General features: G+C 34.8%; 1 protein-coding gene across 1 annotated transcript in view; it reads right to left on the bottom strand.

The window, feature by feature from the left end:
• CFAP47 (cilia and flagella associated protein 47) overlaps positions 1-17,909 on the bottom strand; it is a 467,323-nt gene that overhangs the window by 218,162 nt on the left and 231,252 nt on the right. Inside the window, exons 38-39 of the mRNA XM_003805971.5 lie at positions 10,010-10,160; positions 8,817-8,905 (exon numbers count right to left, since the gene is read on the bottom strand). Coding sequence (XP_003806019.4) covers positions 8,817-8,905; positions 10,010-10,160 — 240 coding nt within the window. The remainder of the gene's footprint in view (positions 1-8,816; positions 8,906-10,009; positions 10,161-17,909) is intronic.

Genomic DNA, 17,909 nt, shown 5'->3' with positions numbered 1-17,909 from the left:
AAAATAACATCCCTGAAACTAAAAATTACTAGAGGGGCTCAACAGCAGGTTTGGTATGGCAAAAGAAAAAAAGAAGCAGTGCATTTAAAAATACGTCAATTGATATTATTTATTTTGAGGAACAGGGAGAAAAATAATAAAGAAAAACTAACAGAGCTCCAGATGCCTGTGGGACACCAACATAAGTCTAATGAGAATTTCCAAAAGGCAAGAGAGAGAGAAAGAGGTAAAAAAAAAAATTTTTAAAATAAAGAATGAATACTTCTAAAATTTGATGAAAAACATTAATTTCCACATCCAAGAAGCACAAAGAACACTTTGTAGGATAAACTTAAGGCAATACACATATAGATAATAATAATCAAACAATGGAAAGGCTAAGATATAGACAATCTTGTAAGTAGCAATACAAAATTGACTCAGTGTCTACAGTGGCTCCTTAATATGATTAACAGCTGACTTTCCATCTGAAATGCTGGAAGATAGAAGACAATAGGATTATGTATTCAGTACACTGCAAGAAATAGAGTTGATGAAGTACAATGTACACAGAAAAAACTCTCCTTCAAAAAAATTTTTAAAAAAAGAGAAGAAAACAAAAAAACTGTCCTTCAAAAATGAAGGAGAAAAGATATTCTAAAGTAAAGAAAAACTAAAACAATTCATTACTAGCAGAACTGTGGCACAAGAAATATTTCAGCTGAGATAAAAGGACACAAGAAATTAATCAAAACCACAGGAGGTAATAAAAGGCATGAAGAAAGGTGACTACACTGGTAAATATATATTTAAAAACAAGCTATAAATTTTCATTTTCTTTGCAACTCTTTATATTTGCCTTTCTCATTTAAAATAAGCAGGAGTGCTGGGTGTGGTGGCTCATGCCTGTAATCCCAGCTCTCATGGAGGCAGAGGCAGCAGGATAGCTTAAGCCCAGGAGTTCGAGACCTGCCTGGGCAATATGGCGAGACCCTGTTCTCCACAAAAAGGAAGAAAAAGAAAAAGACACACAAAAAAAATAAGCATAAAATAAGCAGGAGTAGGACAATAAGTATAAAACTGCTTTATGGGCTTATAATGCATTAAGATGAAATTGGTATAATAACACTAGGGAAAGGCTAGGAAAAAGAGATACATTGCAGATACAAAGTTTCTGAGTTATATTGAAATTCAGTTGGTATTAATCTGAGTTAGATTGTTTCACATTAGATGCTGATTGTAATCCTCAGGGTAACTATTAAGAAAACAATTAGAAAATCATGAAGTAAAAGGAACTAAAAGGAATTAAAATGGTATACAAAATAACTATTAAAAAACTCAGGCAGTAACAGAAATAGATGAACAAAGACATTAGTCATATATAAAGGAAATATAAAAGTGACATATAAAATCTACTAGATTACAGATTGACTTAAATTTAACAGACTAAACACTTCAATCAAACAGGAAAGATTGACAAGATGGGTAAAATAAAAGAGACAAACTTTGGGTTCAAAAACACAAACCACTTGGGATTAAAAAGATTTAAAAAGGAATACCATGAAAATAGTAATAAAAAAGGAGCTGGAGTGGCTATCTTAATAACAGATAAAATACAATTTAAGACAAACATTAAGCCTGACACCATGAGAGATCCTTGGACTCTCACCCCAAGCAAATGAGTAAAAACAAAACAAACAAACAAGGAAACCCCAAAAAACACTTTGAAATTCTCTGGAGATGGTTCTAAGGGCATACAGCAAATTAAGAAAAATCTTTAAACAAAATAAACTAAAATATAATAAGAAAACCAGTAGTCTGTGATATTTGAACCAAGAACTCTATCTCCTTCTTCCTTTCAAGCTCAACAAAAAAGAAATTTTGTTTCAGACTGTTTTTGCCAAGAACATAGGGCTCTTCCTTCCCCTGGCTCCCATTTGGAGGCCTATGTTTCTGGGAGGCATGGGATATCAACATCTTCACCTCAGTACATGTTGCTAAGGCTAGGTTCTGGGCAAGCGCAGTTGAGAGACCGTGAGAAGCTCTTTTCTTCTACCCAGCACCCACTCATGGACTGAAGCTCTCACGAGTGTGGCACTACTGAAAATACTGAAACCCCAACTGCCTTTGCCCAGTTTGTAAGGTGGTAGTTCCACATTGGGAGAAGCAAGTCAAAAAATCCTGAGGCTATTTTGCCGCCTTGCCCACCTAGCACTCAGCTCCTAAAATGGAGGGTTTGCTGAAGAAAAAGTGCACCATTGTCCCCACCCCTAGCTCTAGAGTCATGGATCAGATATTTTCCCTGAGGAGAGAAGCGGGCTTCAAAATGAATAGCTCCTAATCGCTTCCCAAAGTACTGATTTCATTTTCAATAATGTGTGGAGAAATTCAAGCGAAAGTTGAATTTCTCAGAAACAGTGCCAGTTATGGTGAAATACAATTGGATGGAGATTGGTAGATCAACAAAGATGCAAGCTGAACTACAGGCCGGTTAGTTTGCTGGAGAGAACTGGTGAAGGAGACTGCTAGAAGTCCTCCTGGAGTCAGAAAAAATCTTAAACAATGATTTATAGAACTGTTTTTTCAAAGAGGTCTGAAGTTGACTGAATTAGCTTGAAGAGTAACTTATCCACCCCCACCCCACGCAGGGAATTTAACAGAAGGGTGTGGTCAGGAAAACACACAGGGAGCCCTGCCAAAACCACTGTAATCCCAGGGTAATTGTGGGCATGCCAAAGACGGTGGCCTTTGACAAGCAACATCAGAGCCTTAACACTATGTGTGTGTAGGTTTGAGCAGGGGGAGATAGACATCACCAAAATAACCCAGCCAGTCAGTAAAAAAATTAGAAGTGCAAAGAACATTAGCAAGCCTGGGGCAGATAGAACACATATGTAGAATTGGCATAATACATTGTCTACAATGTCTACTGTATTTCATAAACATGAAACACACACACACAAAAAGAAGAAAAGTAACAGACAGTAGAAACTGCCTGTTAGAGTAACCCAGGTATCAGATTGAACAGAAATCAAATTTAAAATAGCCATTATAAATATCTTCAAAGAAATAAAGGAAACTATAATTAAAGAAGTAAAGGAAAGCATGATGACAATGTGGCATCAAATAGAGAATATCAACAAAGAAACTGAAATTATAAAAAAAAGAAACAAATGGAAATTTTGGAGATGGAAGCTACAATAAGAGAGAGAAAAATTCACTCGAGGGCTTAATAATAGATTTGAATTGGGGGAAGAAAGAACTAACAAACTTGAAGATTGGTAGAGATTACACATTCTGAAGAACAGAGAAAAAAATGAAAAAAAGTAAATAGAATCTGACATATGTATGGTAGGCACACCATTAAGAATAAAATGTGGGCAATGAAATTATCTGAATAAAAAAAGGAGAGAGGAAAAAGAAGAGAAAAAATGTTCAAAAAATAAAGTGGGTGAGATGAAAGCTGGATCAGGTCACAGAAATTATTCTATATGGTAGCACCAATCCATGCGAACAAATGAAGAGAAATGGAAATAATAAATAGGAAGGTTAAAATATAAAAAACTATAGATATATACTTGCTGTTTGTTATGGGCTGAATTTTGTCCCCTCCAACTTCATATGTTGAAGCCCTAACCCCGGTATCTCCAAATGTGACTGTATTTGGAGAAAGAGCCTTTAAGTAGATAATTAAGTTAAGGCCCTCAGGGTGGGTCCTAATCCAATCTGAATTATGTCCTTATAAGAAGAAGGAAATTTGAAAACACAAAGAGATATCAGGGATATACATTCACAGAAAAAAGACCAAATGAGGAGACAACTATCTGTAGGCCAAGGAGAAAAGTTTCAGAATAAAGAAAAAATGACGGTGTTTTAATCTTGGACTTCTAACTGCCAGAACTCTAAGAACATAAATTTCTGTAGTTTATTCCATCTGATCTGTGGTGTTTTGTTATGGAAACCCTAGTAAACCAATACACTTTCTCCCAGCTTTCTCAAAGTCATACAAATTATATAAAGTAATAATTATAGCAATATATTGTTGGGTATGTAATATTGATGTAATATGTATGACAATAACACCAGGAAAAGAATGGAAAGGGAATAGAGCTATATAAGAGTAACACGTTGTGAATCTTACTGGAATTAAGTTAGTATATATCTGAAGTTGATTATGATAAGTAAAAATGTCTATGGTAAACTCTGGTGCAATCATTAAGAAAACAAATTCAAAAATATTTTGAAAAAGCCTTTAAAAATTAAAATCCTGCATTGAAAAATATTCACTATTATTAAAAAAAGAATTCATGGACTAATAGAGAAACAAACAAAAAGACATACAATATAGCAAACTAAATGGAAATTGGCAAAAGTAAAATCAACTGTGTCAATAATAACAAATTTATGAATTGATTAAATAATGCAATCTAAAGCAGTGATTAATATACACATACAATAGAAAATTATTCTGACTAAAAAAAGAGGAAGTCTTGCATCTGTAACAACGTGGATGAACCTGGAGGACATTATGCTAAGTGAAATAAGTCAGTCACAGAATTATAAATAAGCATAACTCCATTGATACGAAGTGTTTACAGTAGTCAAACTCATAGAAGCGAAGAAGGCCATCATGACTGACAGTAGCTGTGGGTTTACGGAAATGGAGAGTTGTTGTTCAATGGGTATAAAGTTTCAATTATACTTTTAGATGAGTAAGTTATAGACATCCACTATAAAATATAGTGCCAATAGTTAACAATATCATGCACTTCAAAATGTAAGAGGGTAGATATCATGCTAAGTGTTTTTACCAAAAAACAAACAAACAAACAAACCAGAAAACCAAAGGGACACAAGAGAACTTTGGGAGGTGTTGGAAATTTCTGTTCCTTTGATTATGGTAATGGTATCATGGGTGTTTGCACATGTCTAAACTCATCAAAATGTACACAGTAAATACCTGCAGTTCTTTCATATAAATGTTATCTTAATGAAGCTATTAAAACAAAACAAAACCCCCAAATCTGACCATATGCTATATAAAGGAGACATACTTTAGATTGAAAGATAAAAAATAGATTGAAAGTAAAAGGATGAAAAATTATATATCATACATACAACCACAAGAATGTTGAAGTAGCTATACTAATACAAGACATGATAGAATTTGAAACAAAAATTGTAACTATAGATAGAGACATTTTATATGAACAATCAGGAAGATAAAATTACTATAAATATATATTCACTGAATTTTAGAGCACCAAAAGACAGAAAGTAAAACTGACATAAGTGAAGGGAGAAACGAACAGATCAACATTAATAGTTAGATAGTTAAATACTGCCCTTTTAATTATGAATAGAAAAATTTAGGCAGAAAATATGTCTTATACAATATTATAAACCAACTAAAATTAAGAGACACCTATAGAACACTTTACTCAACAACAGCAAAATATAGATTCTTCTCATGAGCATTCCGCAGTATGGACCTTATGATATGCCATAAAACAAATCTTCATAAATTTAAAATGATTTAAATAATACAAAGTATGCTCTCTAACTTGAATGGAATAAAATTAGTGACAGAAAAGTTGAAAATTAACAAACATGGGGAAATTAAACAACATACTCCGAAATAACTGGTGGGTTAGCAAGAAATAAAAAAGAAATTAAAAATAATTTAAGATTACTGGGCATGGTGGCTCATGCCTGTAATTCCAGCACTTTGGGAGGCCAAGGTGGGTGGATCACCTGAGGTCAAGAGTTCGAGACCAGCCTGGCCAATATGGTGAAACCCCATCTCTACTACAAATACAAAAATTTGCTGGGTGTGGTGGTAGGCGCCTGTAATCCCAGCTACTCGGGAGGCTGAGGCAAGAGAATCACTTGAACCCGGGAGGCAGACGTTACAGTGAGCCGAGATCACGCCATTGCACTTCAGCCTGGGGGCAAGAACATAACTCTGTCTCAAAAGTAATAATAATAATTTAAGATTAATGAAGATAAAAATAACACATTCCAAAACATATGAGATGAAGCTCAAGCAGTCCTTAGAGAGAAATATGTAGATAAAAATGCCTATATGAAAAAAATCTCATAATAATAATCTAAATTTTCACCTTAAGAAGTGAGAAAAAAAAGAGACATCTAAACACAAAGCAAATAGAAGGAAATAATTAATATCCAAAAAAGTTAGCACAGAAATAAAATAGAGGATAGTAAAACAATAGAGAACATCAAGGAAAGCAGACGGAATTTTTTTAAAAGATCAGTGAAATGACAAATTATTACCTAGACTGATCAAGAATATAAATGAGAAGAATTAAATTACTAAAATAAGGGATAGAAGGAGGAACATCACTATTTGCCTTTCAGAAATTAAAAAAGGATTATAAGGGAATACTCTGAAAGCCTCTGTGCCAACAAATTAGATAACTTAGAAGAAATGCAGACATTTCTGGAATAAAATAAACTAGCAAAACTGATTTGAGAAGAAACAGAAAATCTGAACAGGCTCATAACAAAGAGATGGAATTAGTAATTATATAAACTTCCACAAAGCAAAGCTCAGAACCAGATGGCTTCACCTGTGAATTATATCAAACATTCAAATAACTAATACCAATCCTTCACAAAGTATTCCAAACAATAGAATAGAAGGTAACATTTCAGAAATAATTCTATAAGGTTAATATTAATCATACAAAAACAGACAAATCACTGAAAAAGGCAATTACACTATTAAATATTATAATTGTATAGGCAAAATCCTCAATAAAATACTGTACTAGCAAACTAAATCTTATCAAATATAAAATTAAAAAATAGCATTATAGAGCATGAAATAGTGGTGTTCTGCAAAAGAAGAATTTGAGAATCGCCAGTCTGGGAGCAAGGCATGGGAATTAACAACCTGGTCAGCTAATCCTATCTCTGTTAAATATAGACTGGATTGCCTTATTTGTTCAAAGTAATGTGAAATTTTGATAAAACATGATCAATTCTTGTCACTTATGCATACAATATTGGGGAATATATGGGGATATTTTTATTTTATTTTAAAGTATGTTTAATATGAGACTGCTAATAATAACCAAGTCAATCATTTATTAACTGTAATATTAAAAACTGGGTCACTTGTTATATTGGTTATAACTTAAAAATAGTTTCTATATTAATTAATTGGTCAAATTCCTTCTTATTCAATCTATTTTATTATGTTAAAATTTCAAACATAATATATGTCTCTTACACAATATTGGTTTTACACATTTTGAAACTGGTTTTACATTTTTGAGTTTATTTGTCCATTGCCTAAGTTTGAGGGACATATTCATATAAGGAAGGATATAGTTAAAATCACTTGATTAACAATTTTGCTTCCTATCAAACCACAAACCCCTTATAAGCATTAACCATTTTAATTAAATCTGAGATACAACATAAAGACATGTTAAAATATTACTGTTATTTGAGAAATATGTATCTGTAATATTCTCCCAATTTCTGGAATATCCAGATTTTCTTTCTGCTTTAACAATAGAATGTAAGACTAAATTTGTTTGATCCTGTTTTTCTCTGAGGAACTGCAGTCAGTCATTTGGTCTACTTAAGGGCATACTTTAGTACTGTGTTAACACACCATATATTCTAAAATTTTGTGTTTCTTATACTCCAATATATCACTTTAATAAAATTGCACTAAATCATATTGTCTCTCACATGCACGTAGGAACCAGGTATTTACCAATCACTGTTTCAAAACAATATTTTTTAAAACAAAATGACCAAAATTATTAGAGAAAGATAAGAAATTACAAAAATCCTTTACATACAGTGATTAAAAGAACTGGAAATTATCAAATAGTAAAATAATAAGCATATTATAACTTCCGGTTTCAATATAAGTATCATAAGAATATGATAGCTGAAGCTGGAAAAAAACAGAGTTCCTAGTTTAATCAGCACAGAAGGTATCACCTTCCGTCGTCTTCCTCAACGTGGTGTACATTTCCAGGAAGTTACTTTTCTATTGTGTCATTAAATAATACTTGAAAATTTTATTGTCTTTTTATCACAAATATGTATTTTTGTTATTATTATTAAATCTTAAGATGAACACATGCACATTGATTGTGCAGTATAAATTAGTTATGATGCTCTAAGTAAAAATGTTTTTTTCTGCTTAAATTGATATTTCAATTTTGGACATGTACAGAATAAAATTAGAAGTAAAAAATCTATTAATTATACATATTTTTTAATAATTGAAAGAACACTGAATTTCAACAAACAACTTGCAGACAAAACTCATAAATTTAGTATGATCATTTCAGGAAAACTGATTTACTTTAATTAGTTGTTTAATTTTTTCTGATGGTGCTTAGAAGTTTATAGGAATTTGAACACATATAATTTCTGCTCGAAATGGTTCATGTTGAAGAGATGAAGAAAATTATGGCCAGGCGCGGTGGTTCATGCCTGTAATCCCAGAACTTTGGGAGGCCAAGGCGGGTGGCTCACGAGGTCAAGAGATCGAGATCATCCTGGCCAACATGGTGAAACCCCATCTCTACTAAAAATACAAAAATTAGCTGGGTGTGGTGGGGCACCCCTGTAGTCCCAGCTACTTGGGAGGCTGAGGCAGGAGAATCGCTTGACCTGGAAGGTGGAGGCTGCAGTGAGCCAAGATGGTGCTACTGCACTCCAGCCTGACCACAGAGCGAGACTGTCTCAAAAAAAAAAAAAAAAAAGAAAGAAAGAAAATCACATATGTCTCTTCAGAGTGGAGATAGAGCTAATTGCAATGAATTTACACCAAAACAATAACTTACCTGAAGTCCCCAGCCGTATGGAAGGGGTTTTTCACATTTACAGTGACTTCCTGAAATTGATAACATGGGCTTTCGCATTTTATCATGTCCTAAAGTAAAAAAATAAAATCTTACCACATGATAATAACAAAAAATGAACTTTCTGAATTATAAAATATAATCTTAAAAATCTATAAACCGTCCATTTAATATTACACTGACAGTACTTCCCACTATCAAAAGAAATTCCATGGAGAAAAACTTTCTAGCTATTCTATAGTTTCAGAAAGATTATTTTACTGTTTTATTTTATTTTGTTTTTATTATCTAATCTGCTTCCCAGTGACTTAAGACCATATAGGGGCAGATGGGGAAGTAAACAGTTGCATGTCTACCCCCAGAACCACCAATGACAGGCTAAGCCCAGCCATATCTCTTAGCCACATGTGACAAAACAATGTCTTGTTTCAGATAATTTGTGTGAGAGGGTTGGGAAAAGTATATGTTCATTATTCAGGAGGAAATAAGATTACACATAGGAAGTGACAAATGCCCACTTCCTGTTCTGAGCATCATTGTCTCAAAAGACAGTCTGTCCATATGAGCATCTCAGTGCCCTCCTCAACAACAGGCCATCACTCAACCATCCTACAGTCATTTTCTCTGCTTACCACTCTTGCCCTGCACACCTAAATTTCTTTATAATCCATTTGGAAATCTGGCAATCTAATGAATTTACTTATTCTGTACCATACATCCATTGTAGAAATTAATATTTAGAAGAGATAATGGCTACAAAAAGTCAATCACAATAATGTCACAACCATTTTATAAAGATTTAAAAATCTCTCTTCCCCACCCTTTGAAAAAGAAATACTTAGAACTCTGTCTGGAACATCGTCACCTCTCAATAAATGCCAGCATTAGTCTTATCTTTATAATAGATTTGATCTACAGGACACACAAGATAAACTGATGAAAGTTCCTGCCAGAGAACAGGAAAGTCCTTTTTTACTGCATAAACTATCAACCCTTAGTCCAGCAAAAACATAGACACAGGCCCAGAACTGCTTTAACTTAAATCACAAGTATCCATGGCACAGGGATGACTCAAGAAACAGCTGCCTAGAGATAAAATGTATAACAATAACATGCTTTTGATACTTCATGGTCTGATAAGAGAAGCAAAGACAGCGTAGGTAAAATTTACTTACAATGGCTTTAAAATCGAGGACTTTGCCTTTAAGAGCAAAAGTCATTGTAATTCCTCTTACTGCATTCTTGGGTTTTGAAATTAATAGTAGTGAAGCTTCAGCAGGACGAATAAAGCGACTGGTGAATTTCAGAGTGACATTAATTTCATTTCTATTTAGTAAAAGATAAAAGAGAAAACGTTTTAACAAAAAAGACAACTTACAAGCATTTGTTTAATGTAGACCATGTGTCTAGTGCCTACATCCCCCTGCAAGGTACTCACTTCAGCTGCAGTTATCAAGAAGCCTACAATCTAGTTATTGTCATCAGTTAAGCTATCGTAATATATTTTGTAAAATCTGAAGTTAACTTTCAAATATATAATCTCTCAAATAAAGGATTTTCTAACAGCAAGCCACAGGAAACCATGTATGAATTGTTTTGAGGGAAATTCATAGGACATTCTGTGCTACTGTTTAGGCAAATACTTTGTCATGTCACTGGTCTCTGGTAACATGTGGAAACATTAAGAAAGTAAAAATTCAAAAAATGCATAAAATCATTAGTGAAAATAACATTCAAAACTCATAACCAAATAATGGCAGATAATAATAACATTTAATTAATTACAAAAAGGAATAAGGAAAATATTTTCATCCTCCTTAATCTTCAATTTGGCAGTCTAAGACATAGTATAATGGTGAAGAGGCTACGGATTTGGAGATTCCATTCACCAGTCTGTAGGAAAATGACCGCACCATGGTACCCCAGCAACCTTGCATGAGTCCACATAGGCCACATATGCACTGTAAAAATGCAGCTGACAAAAGTCTTGGCAGAAACCCCATGATCCTCCTGCAATATAAGAGCATGGAGGCTCACGAATTGCTGCTCTAGGAACATTTCTCACTTGCCTCCCTAATCTCCCCTGAGAGACTGTCACCAGACAGTTTATCATTGCTTCCTGGATTGTGATGAGGTGTGAGGCTTGCTTCCTTACTCCTTTTAGGATAGAGTTACAGGCCATGAAGCTTAATGACAGCGAATTTAGCTCCTCAGCAAGAGGGTGTCTTACCATCCATGAGGCAGTGATCTGACCCCTTTTATTTTGATATTGCCCTGTACAAGGGACATGTGAATCTGGTACATTTGATTACTCATGCTTTCACTGTTTAAATAAGTTATACACTCTAAATTAAACAATGGACTCTCTATTTTGTTACTGGATCAATCTTTCAATCTTGCCTTGCCTTGATACAGCTGTAGGTGATAAAACTTGCGGAAATTTTATCTCTGCTTTTCCTCTGGTTTTTAGCATGGTTACCATTATACATCCCATAACAGTTATTCTTTTGTACCAACTACTACCTATTGTCTTCGCTTAGAATACACATATTTAAGAATGGAGATGGGAATAGATTCCCTTGGTGTCAAACCTTGACCTAATTGCGCCAGAACTTTTGTGCAGTTGCTGTTGAATGGGTGAGACTAGGAAGAAACGAGGAGTGAGATGAATGAGGGGTTTTCAAAAGCAATAGAAATGTTCTCAAAATAGTTTTGTAGGGAAAATTACAGCTCACATCTTGCAGGAGTGGGGGTGATTTTAATTTAGATATGTGTCCTCAACAATTTCAATTGTGTGCAAAAGGACTCTTATGAAAACTCATGGGCATGAATTTAACTGAGAACAAAGAACATTTGACCTTGAGGTCTTTTTCCAGGTATATAGGCTCAAATTATTTATTAAGATAACAGTGAGTGATTTAGAGTATTTCCAGTTATTCTAAAGTACATCACTATATAAGATCATTTATCCATTAATTCTTTCATGCAATTGATATTTTTAGATAATTTATAATGTTCCAGGCACTCTTTTAGGTTTCTGAGATACAGTAATTAGAAAAAAAAAACACCACTATTCCTGCTCTCCTGGATAGTACAAACGGTAGGACATGGCCAACATTCTACCATCACAAAATAAATGTGAAAATTACAAATTATATATGTGCTGTGAGAGCATACAATGGGGAGTGTGACATAGTCTGAAAGGTCAGAGAAAGTGATATATTAGGTGGAATGTGAAGGATCAGAATGAGTTAACTAGATTGAACAGGGGATGAAAGAAGGCATCCAAGGCCTCTGGTATGGGGAATTAAAATGTGTTTGAATAACTAATCAAAGGCCAGTAATGCTAAGTCTTAGCAAGCAATAGGGGTAATGATGCAAAATATAGCCAAGAGCAAGCTGCGAAATCATAGTGACTGTCACAAAAGTGAAAGTGTACTTTGGACCATGTTAAGCATATTCAATCTATATCCAAATGTTGATGGGAAGCTGAAATATTTTAAGCACCTTTTTAAGTTTCTGTTAAAGGTTTAAATTTCTGTTAAAAATTAGCTGTCATTCTAATATAGAGGATAGATTTCAGACAAGATTTTTAGGAGACTATTGTGGCAGTCTAGTATAAAGATGATGTTACATTAAATCGGGGTGGAACAGTTGAAGAAGGGAAAAAGAAACAAGGCTTATGACACAATTGGTAAAATCGATAGGATCTGGTAACGGATTGGATCTCGATGGAAGCTGATGAAAAGAGAAGCATTCAAGAATGACCATCATCTAAAGAACATGAATTTAATGAAAGATTTTATGAACCTATACTTAAGTCTTATGGAATACATTTCAAAATAGAGTATCCTTTTTATGAGATAAATAGCTGGTTCCATGAACAGCCTTCTCTTAAGTATAGGTAATTATTTTTTAAATTTTGTAGTTATGCTGAAGCATGTAAATGACCAGCACTCTTTTCTGAATTTGTTAGAAACTTCAGAATCAAATGTGTAGTCTACTTAGAGTAAGTTTCCTAAGTCTCCAGGCATTTCTATCATAACTATAGGTTTCATTTTAATTATTTTACCTTTTATTTTCTTTTTGCTCCAATTGCCTTTCTCTGATTTTTTTTTTAAAAAACCTCCTTGATATTACATATACATTGTAAGCTACTTCAATTTAGCCTTTGGAATAGATGGAGAATAAATATACAACACATCAATGTCAGTGCACATATGGCTCAATGAAAATAATGAGAAAAAAAAGAATGGTTTGCTAAATTTATACTTTCACTTTTATGACAGTCACTCTATGGTTATAGCTAAATGTAGTCATAAAGTTAGATGCAGAAGTAAATATGTTTGTTTATATGCTGGTGTAGCTGTTTAACATTTTCTATATAAGTAATATGTCTGAGAATTTAAATCCATAGCTGGCAGAAAGAGACATTATTAACTGTGATCTAGACAGTATCTAACAAAGAATGTGGCACACATAAATATATAATTATATAATATCTTATAATGATAAAATTACTCATTTTTTTGTTTAGGAAAACAAAATGTTTTCTGAGTCGTATTTGTAAAAACCAAATCCTATGAAATTATTTAGCCTAACTAAAGAGAGCCACCTAAAATAACAGCTACCTAAAATAATTTTATTTCAAGCCTACAAAATAAAATGCATTTAGATAAGTGAGTAGTTGTTTTTTATATGTGTTCAGAATTAAGCATTACTTCTTCTGGGAACCCTTCCTTGGTTTCCTCAAGAGTAGGCAGGCACTTCTTTTTCAGTTTTCATCTAGTTCTATACACACATAATAAATAAAATAATTATTGATTTATATCTTCGTTATGTATTTGCTTGCCTGGCATTGGGATAGATTGTAAGCATTTGCGAGTAGTGTTGATATATTTTAATTTGTGAGTCACCAGTACTCCAAATTGAGGCGGTCATCCTTATTAATTGCTTCCTATAAGTTCCATTATGGTACAAGGTGTTTTGCCTACATAATCATATTTATTACTGACAGCACTGTGGGTAAATAGCCTTATCCACATTTTTCAAATAAGGAAACTGAGGCTGGATCATAGAGCCTTTACATGTCAAGACTGAAACATAACATTTAATTGTTAAATAATATAAGAGGAGTTCTAAACCACAATGGCATCTGAAACCCAGATTCATCATTTCTTTTCCTAAGAAAAATCTCATGAAAATTATAATAAAGAGATTTTCAAAACACAGCTGGTTAGAGGAAACCATCACCACATAAAGGGCAAGATGGGGTTCAGACAACCCTACTCCCTTCAATGCCATTATAAAATGTCAGACAATTGGGCATAAAAGCAGAATGGTTTTTCACCCTAATGTGAAGCCTACCAATTGACACACCTGTGCACATACAGTACAGAAATTTACTTTTCTATTGCCATGTTATTACATATGAATGAATAACCATGTGTCAGGAGGCATTTGAGCGAATCTTTTAACAGGGAACACTAAGATCAAGGTAAATAAAGCAACTGACTTTAGAGAAAATTCAAGGATAGATGAGAACATAAAAGTCAGAGACAATTATGAAGATATGGTACCTCAATTTAAGAACAGGATGTCATGAGATAGAAATAGTCAGAGAACAAGTGCTCTTAGCAATTTATATATATAAAAATTCATACATATATGAACCAGAACTCAGACCCTTGCCAGACACTGAATCTGCGAGCACCTGGATCCCTTGGACTTCCCAGACTCTAGAACTGTGAGAAATAAATTTCTGTTGTCTGTAAGCTACCTATTTTATGGTTTATTGTTATAGCAGCCTGAATGGACTAAGACGGCAAATTAGTATTGAGAAGTGGGTGGGGGTGCTGCTGTAACAAATACCTAAAATGTCAAAGTGGCTTTGGAACTGGGTAATAGGTAGGGGCTGGAAGAATTATGAGGTGCATGCTGAAAAAAAAAAAAAAGCCAACATTACTATATAAAGGCCATAAAGGGTGATTATGGTGCAGGCTCAAAATAACACAGCTGTACAGAAAGCTTGAACATTCTTAGAAATTACCTAAAAGGGTGATTCTGGTAAAGCCTCAAAAGAATAAAGCTGTAGAGAAAGCTTGAATATTCTTAGAAATTACCTAAAAGGGTGATTCTGGAAAAGGCTCAAAAGAATAAAGCTGTAGAGAAAGCTTGAACATTCTCAGAAATTACCTAAAAGGGTGATTCTGGTGAAGGCTCAAAAGAATAAAGCTGTAGAGAAAGGTTTAACATTCTTAGAAATTACCTAAAAGTTCGTGAAAAGAATACTGGTAGAACTATGGACAGTAAAGGCCATCCTGATGAGGTCGCAGACAGAAATGAGGAGCAAGTTACTAGACAACAGAGGAAGAAAACCCATGTTAAAAAGTGACAAAGAAGTTGGCTAAATGGTGTTTGTGTCCTGGTGTTTCCTGGAAGGTAGAACTTGTGAGTGATTAAATAGAATGTCTGACTAAAGAATTTTTCAAGAAAGTGTTAAAGGTGTGGATTGGCTTCTATTGAATGCATATAGTAAAATGGAAGAAGAAAGAAATGATTTAAAAACAGAATTTTTAACCAAAAGGGAAGCAGAACTTAAAAGTTTGGAAAATTCTTAGCTTATCCATATTGAAAAGAATGAGAGAACAAACATGTTTAGGGGAGAACAAGGGTGTGGGCAAGGAACTGTTTGATAAGGAGATTAATATGGATCAGGAATCTCCATGAAAACCAGATGATATTCATTAAAACTATGGAGAATTACCCCAAAACATTTCAGAGATCATCCTTGCTGCCTCTCCCATCATAGGCCCAGAATGCCAGGGCCTGAGAGACAGAATAATTTTAAGGAGAAGGGAGTATGAACAGCTGTGAGACCCTGGCGTTTGCTGCCCACCAATGCCTCAAGGCTCTACTGTCCACATTCCAGTATCATGCTCCTTGGTTGCCCCAGGTGCTGCTTCAGCAGACCCAGGTGTGGCTTGGAATGTGGTAGCTGCCCCTCTGATGGGCACAGACAATAAATTTGGGAGGCATCCATGTAGTACCATTTCCACTGGTGCAGAAAGCACAGAAAGTGCATGCCTTCACCTATATTTCAAAGGGTACCCTGGAGAGTCTTGGGGTTCAGTTAGAGAATTGCCATGGGGAAGGGCCACTGCAGAGTTCCCACTAAAGCAATGCCCAGTAGAGCTCTGGAGGCAGGCCTCCCTGAAGACCTCACACCAGTAGAGACATTGGAGCAAGATTCCAGCTCAGGGTAACCACAACCACAAGACCCAGGCATAGAATGACCACAGCAGTGAGGCTACTGCAGAGAACTGACATGTTCTCAGACACAGAGCTGTGGCAGGCACTGGGCTGCCTCAAAGCCATCGGGGGCAGGACCACCAGTGGGCCTGGAGAACAGAGTTTCAAGTCAAAGAAGATTATTCTGGTGCCTTAAGATTTAATGTTATTTGTCCTGTTTAGTTTTGGACACACTTAGGACCTGTTATCACTTTCTTCTTTCCTATTTCCCCCATTTGGAATAGGGTAGAAGTGTCTACCCTACGCCTGTTCCATCATTGTATTTTGGAAGCATATAACTTATTTGACTTCACAGAATCACAGCTGGAAAGTAATTTGCCTTAGGAAGAATCATACCTTGAATCTCACCCATATCAGACTTATACTTTTATTTATTTTTCTAGGCAAACCCTAAATACAAGACTTATATGATAGGTGAGAATTAAGACTTCAGACTTTTGAGTTGATGTTGAAGTGAGCTAAGATTTTGGGGGGCTATTGGGATGGAATGAATATATTCTTCAGGCAAGAAGACATAAATTCTGGGGCTACAGGGTAGAAAGCTAAGGTCTAAATGTTTGTGTCCCCCCCACCAAGTTCACATGTTTAAACCTAATTACAAGAGGAGTGACATCATCAGAACAGCAGAGTAGGAGATACTAATCTTCATTCTCTCCACATAAAAACAATAATTAAACAGCTATCTATGAAAGAAAATAGCTTAGAGAGGGCTCAAGGTTCCAGTTAAGACCCTGAAGTAACACAATGGAGCAATAACCTGACGAAAACCACACAGAAAGATCATTAGAGAGACAGGCATACTTGAGCTGTCTAGAGGTGGCTAGGAACAAGGAAGGGCAGGGCTTATCATTATCAGCCACACAGTGGGTGCTACTTAGGTCCCCAGTAAACTGCTCTACAGAGTATGCCAGCAGCTTTCACTCCTGTCATAACCAATAGGCATTCCTGTTGTGAATCCCTTGGAAAGGGAAATGCTGTTGGGTCCTGTACCCCATCAAGGAAGGAGCCACTGTTGGGTCAGGTGGTGGAGAAAATGAGGAGATACTAATCAAAGGGTACGAACATGAAGATATAACTTGAGTAAGTTCTGGATACCTAGTTTATATCAAAGTGACTATAATGTCATTTACACTTGACAGGTGTAAAGAAAGTATATTTTAAGTATTCTCATAAGACATATACAAAAGGCAACCTTTTGAGGTAATGAATATGTCAATACCTTGATTGCTGTAATCATTTGACAATGTATATGTATACCAAAACATGATACTCTATACCTTGAATATTTATAATTTTTATTTACCAATTTACCTCAATAAAGCTAAAAAAAAAAGAGAGAAGAAAACCTAATCACCATTGTGATGGTATTAGGAGTTGGGGACTTTGGGGAGTGATTAGATCATGAGAGCAGAGCTCTCATTAATAGGATTATTACACTTAGAAAAGAAGCCCCACAGAGCTGCCTCGATCCCACCACCACGTGAAGACACAGAAAGAAAGTACCATCTATGAACTAGAAAGCAAGCCTTCACAAGACACTAAATCAATCTGTGGGTGCTTTGATCTTGAGCTTCTCAGCCTCCAGAACTGTGAATAATACATTTCTGTTGTTTGTAAGCTGCCTAGTTTTTGGTGTTTTGTTATAGCAGCCCAAACAGACTAAGACACAATTATATCACGGATCTTCAGGATTGCTTAGAAATAGTCAAAGTAACATTATATTGAATGCAAAGGGCTTTGTTGAATGTGACACAGACACACAGA

Source organism: Pan paniscus, chromosome X (genome assembly GCF_029289425.2).
Source record: "Pan paniscus chromosome X, NHGRI_mPanPan1-v2.0_pri, whole genome shotgun sequence".
Classification (NCBI taxonomy): Eukaryota; Metazoa; Chordata; class Mammalia; order Primates; family Hominidae; genus Pan; species Pan paniscus.
Note: the sequence above shows the minus strand (reverse complement) of the source record. Positions and strands in the feature narration are given on the sequence as shown.